The sequence below is a fragment of the Perca fluviatilis genome, unplaced genomic scaffold (genome assembly GCF_010015445.1).
Source record: "Perca fluviatilis unplaced genomic scaffold, GENO_Pfluv_1.0 PFLUV_unplaced_scaf_14, whole genome shotgun sequence".
Classification (NCBI taxonomy): Eukaryota; Metazoa; Chordata; class Actinopteri; order Perciformes; family Percidae; genus Perca; species Perca fluviatilis.
The window spans coordinates 37406-41478 of record NW_024375547.1 but is presented as its reverse complement, the minus strand read 5'-3'; the positions used below and the strand labels follow the sequence as shown (position 1 = coordinate 41478).

At 39.6% G+C, this 4073-nt stretch overlaps 1 protein-coding gene across 1 annotated transcript; it reads right to left on the bottom strand.

Moving 5' to 3' along the window:
- Positions 1-223: 223 nt before the first annotated feature.
- Positions 224-3003, bottom strand: LOC120555061 (mucin-5B-like). Its single transcript, XM_039793846.1, has 9 exons — positions 2883-3003; positions 2459-2574; positions 2175-2214; positions 2024-2057; positions 1852-1905; positions 1565-1736; positions 1144-1247; positions 796-970; positions 224-385 (listed from the first exon to the last, which is right to left on the bottom strand). Exons 3-9 carry the CDS (start codon positions 2184-2186, stop codon positions 292-294), a joined length of 645 nt encoding a protein of 214 aa, XP_039649780.1. The 5' UTR covers positions 2187-2214; positions 2459-2574; positions 2883-3003; the 3' UTR covers positions 224-291.
- Between the last annotated feature and the right edge of the window lie 1070 nt (positions 3004-4073).

The window sequence follows — 4073 nt, the reverse complement described above, 5'->3', positions numbered from 1 at the left end:
TTAGAATATGGTAGAAGTAAAACAATAATCTATGGCTGAATTCCATTTAAATGCATAGTCTTCAGGGTCCTGGCATCACATGCTGGCTCACTGGGATACTTTAATAGAACAGAGCCACCGTTACGGTTACACTTCTTTCCTACATTAAAACGTCTGCTGTGAAAATGGCCTTTTATGATTCTTCTATAAGACACCATAAGTCATAAAGAAATGACAAGAAAAATCTGAGATAATTGAGAAAATTTATTAGATGAGTCTTATCCTTCGCAGCGTTTGCTGTGGAGTCTGGACTTAGCATGGGCACCCAAACCGAACTTTGTAGTCACGGCACAAGCCAGATTTCTGGTCCGTATTGCGGCAAACCAATCCCTCATTTTGATTGTAACTGAAAAATGATTCCAAACAGTTAATGATCAGTATGATATTTAGAGCAAGGAGACCATTGAAAGCAAAGAACTTTTTAACAGGGTACATGACAAAAACCATAAATTATTTGTTAACTATGATAAAAACATGCTCTAGTTTTATTCATTTGTCATTTTGTTTTTGATGTCAGTTGTAACTTCTATTCAAATGTGAAATGTTGCAGATATCCTATGAAAAGAAATTATGAATACCAATAAGTTGGGTTATTCCCATTTCTTACTCAGACCATTAATAAAGTAAAGCTCTGCTACATTTTAATGATTTGGAATCTTTGGGAAAGAGGTTGAGAAGTATTGATCTAATGTTGGGGTGTTTGTAGTAGATAGTACATTTAACGTTTCAAATTATTTTCCTATAAAAGCTACTTACATAAAGAAGGTCTGCCCTGTGGAGAGGGCTGGGGTCAATGTGTCAGTGGTAACAGCCTCAATGGACAGTGGGCTGTCACAGATTTGTCCTGGGTTTTCTGTCCTCAGGTTAGTCAAAGTCTCCCAGTCCCCTGTTCCACTGGGAGCGTCCCGGTTATACCACTGGGTCCAGCACACTGCAAGGAACAATGAAAGAGACATGCTGGAGGGCACGCAGAGCCAAAACACCATTCTAAATAAATACTTGGGCACATATATAATGTAAGAGAAGGGGAATGCAGCATAGCCTACGATGTAGCCGATGAACCCTAAACAAGCTTAACACTGCACATGAATGTTCAGACAGTACCTTTACAGAAAGAAGGGCAGCTGAAACGAACACTATAATCATTACACATCTTAGTCCTGGGTTGGTCCTGGTTCCTGCAGACAAATCCTGTAGTGGTGTCACTTCTGAAAAAAGAAACAGTAGCATGCTAGTGGCATGGATCTAAGACAGAAAATTTCAGTCGGTCATCTTTCTGTTGGTCATTTGGTCCAGACTTTATTATCTTTATAATGATTGGCTGGATTACCATTAATGGACACTCCTGGTGCCTAGAGGATGGGCACTGATAGCACAGTCATTGTGAGCATGTTAGCAATAAAAATATGCTGAACTCAACAGGTACTCAAACACGTAGTAGCAATATCAATGCAAAACAATCAGTAGAATACAATATGAATCTTTGCATGAAAGCAGTCAAATTATTCATACTCTCAGTACTTACACATAAATCACATCACCTGCTGCAGCCACAGTGAGTCCAGATAGAGTTCTCGCCTCAATATCTACTGGTTTAGAGCAGATCTTTCCTGGGTACTCATTGCGAAGATCAGAGAGGGTTTCCCAGTCTCCAGTTCCAGAGGGGTCATCTCTGTCAAACCAGTCTGTCCAGCATCCTGGACCAAGGCATTTACGTTGAGATAAATTAGCAACAAGACAACTTTTCAAAATACTGACTGGTTAAGTCTGTACTTTAAAATGTGAGAATTGGCAGTGAAAAGAATTTCTAACCTGGTTTAGGGAGTAAAACTAAGTCAGACCCTCTGGCTGTCTGCTGGTTGCTTTCTGGTAAAAGGTAATCAGAAAAGCTTTTGACTATTGTGACTGAGTACATTTGTGATTGTAGAGTCAAAATTGTAAATATGATCGTGACACTGGATTACAGTTATTGAGATGAACCTACCAAAGAACAATCCTGCAACAATGGCTACGCTCAGCTATTATACACAAAAGAAAATAAAATAGGTTTCAATCACAGACTATGGCACAGTGCTTATAAAAGGCAGCGTTATATCCACAGAGAAAAATAAATATCACACAAAGTGATACATTACCAATTGGATCATGATTGCAGATAAAGAGGGGTCTTTAAACCTGTAGGAAATGTTTGCATTTAGGAATACATGTGTGCATTACCAAAGTAAGTTCAAGAGTTGCATGAAGTGGTATAAACATGCATTGACATGCATGTATAATATTTAACATCTCTATTTTAAAGACAAAAAAAAACACACAAAAAAAACACACATTTACCAAAATTACAGTTTATAATAACATACATTGTTAAATAAATATCCCTGAAATTACATTACAATCAAAATATTAATTATTAGGTTACCTCTGCAAAAATAAAGACACCCACGGGACTCCTCAGTTGAACGGTTGTGTGAACGTCTGTGTGGCGTATTGAGCCCGTCTCCTGTCCCTCTAAATACAGTTCTTGAAGATAATGACCTACTGACACAGGCAGTCACAACACTGAAACAGGAACCATCCAAAGGAAACGATGCCCCATTCAAAAAACTAAACAAGATATGTTAGCACAATATTTCTCACATTCAAAATGGTTGAAAATCAATGTTTGGTGTGATGAAGCGGCTGAGGTCATAGCACTTCTTACGGACATTGACTATCCCAGATTTGTTGGTGTTTAGCATTATATTCAGTTACAATTTAGATTCATTATTGGGTTAAAACAAAACACAACAGTAGTGTTAAGTTAGCGTATTGGTAAATGTCTGTTAGTTATTCTGTTTACTTACCACACCATGTGCTCCAGACAAAAGGAAAGGAGGAAATGCTGAGTCACTTCCTCTATTTATACTGGATGTGATGTCATTGGTGCCACCTGGGAATAACAGGGACCGCCCCCATGATTACGTTGTTTTTCCAACTGCCAGCATTCACATGGTCAGGATGCGTGTTCTTATTCTTCTGTTATATTGCCGTTTGGCATAACAACTTGTTGCATGACTGCCACCAACTGTCGGGTGTAGCCTAGAGCATCTGGGGCCTGTTTCACAAAACCAAGATAAGGGATTAAGCCGGGATTTCCCAGTTATCCTGGATGAATTTAGCCTTGCTTCGGTTTCACGAAAGCAGAGGCACATAAATCACCATGGAGATTTATTCTGTACAGCTAGCCTGCTCCCGACCAGGCTAACAGCCAGGATTTATTTAATCCTGGAGCCTTTTCTGATCACCAAGCAGAGGTTTTACCTTATTGTTATCAGCCTGGATTAAAATACAACAGGTCCATATTGCTGTTCATTTAAGTACTGATATTATTTAAAGTTGTGACCATTATTTTTTTTAAATAATTATTCATGTGACAGTCATTGTTACTGTTATATTGCTGTATGAAGACTGCTGTTCACATATTGTTGTTAGAAGTTTGATGAATATATTCAATTCAATTCAATTTTATTTATAGTATCAAATCATAACAAAAGTTATCTCGAGACACTTTACAGATAGAGTAGGTCTAGACCACACTCTGTAATTTCCAAAACCCCAACAATTACAGTAATTCCATCAAGAGCAAGCATTAGCAGTGGCTATCGCGACAGTGGCAAGGAAAAACTCCCTTTTAGGAAGAAACCTCGGCAGACCCAGACTCTTGGTGAGTGTTGTCTGACGGGCCGGATGAGGGTGTGATGAACAGTGGCGTAATAGTCACATTAAAGGTCACAGTGACGTCGAAGGTTATCGTGGAAGTTCATGTCATAGCAGGGCACATCGTGTCATACTGAGTAGTGATGTCCCCTATACAGTTCAGACTACTCTGTGCATAGGAACATCACAGCAGGGCGTTGGGGATGTACGCGTGGCGCTGCAGAGGCATGGGTTGGATGCAGCAGGATGCAGCAGGATGCAGCAGGATGCGGCCGGGATTTGCAGAGAATCACAGAGCATAGCTCTGCGAAGAAGAAACATAAGGACTCGGGGAGTAA

Bases quoted from the DNA above. Each gene is read 5' to 3' on its own strand.
- LOC120555061 (XM_039793846.1), bottom strand. The intron at 1,906-2,023 runs GTAGGTTCATCT...ACCTTTTACCAG, and splicing joins TGTTGCAGGATTGTTCTTTG to AAAGCAACCAGCAGACAGCC. The intron at 386-795 runs GTAAGTAGCTTT...ATCATTTTTCAG, and splicing joins ACAGGGCAGACCTTCTTTAT to TTACAATCAAAATGAGGGAT.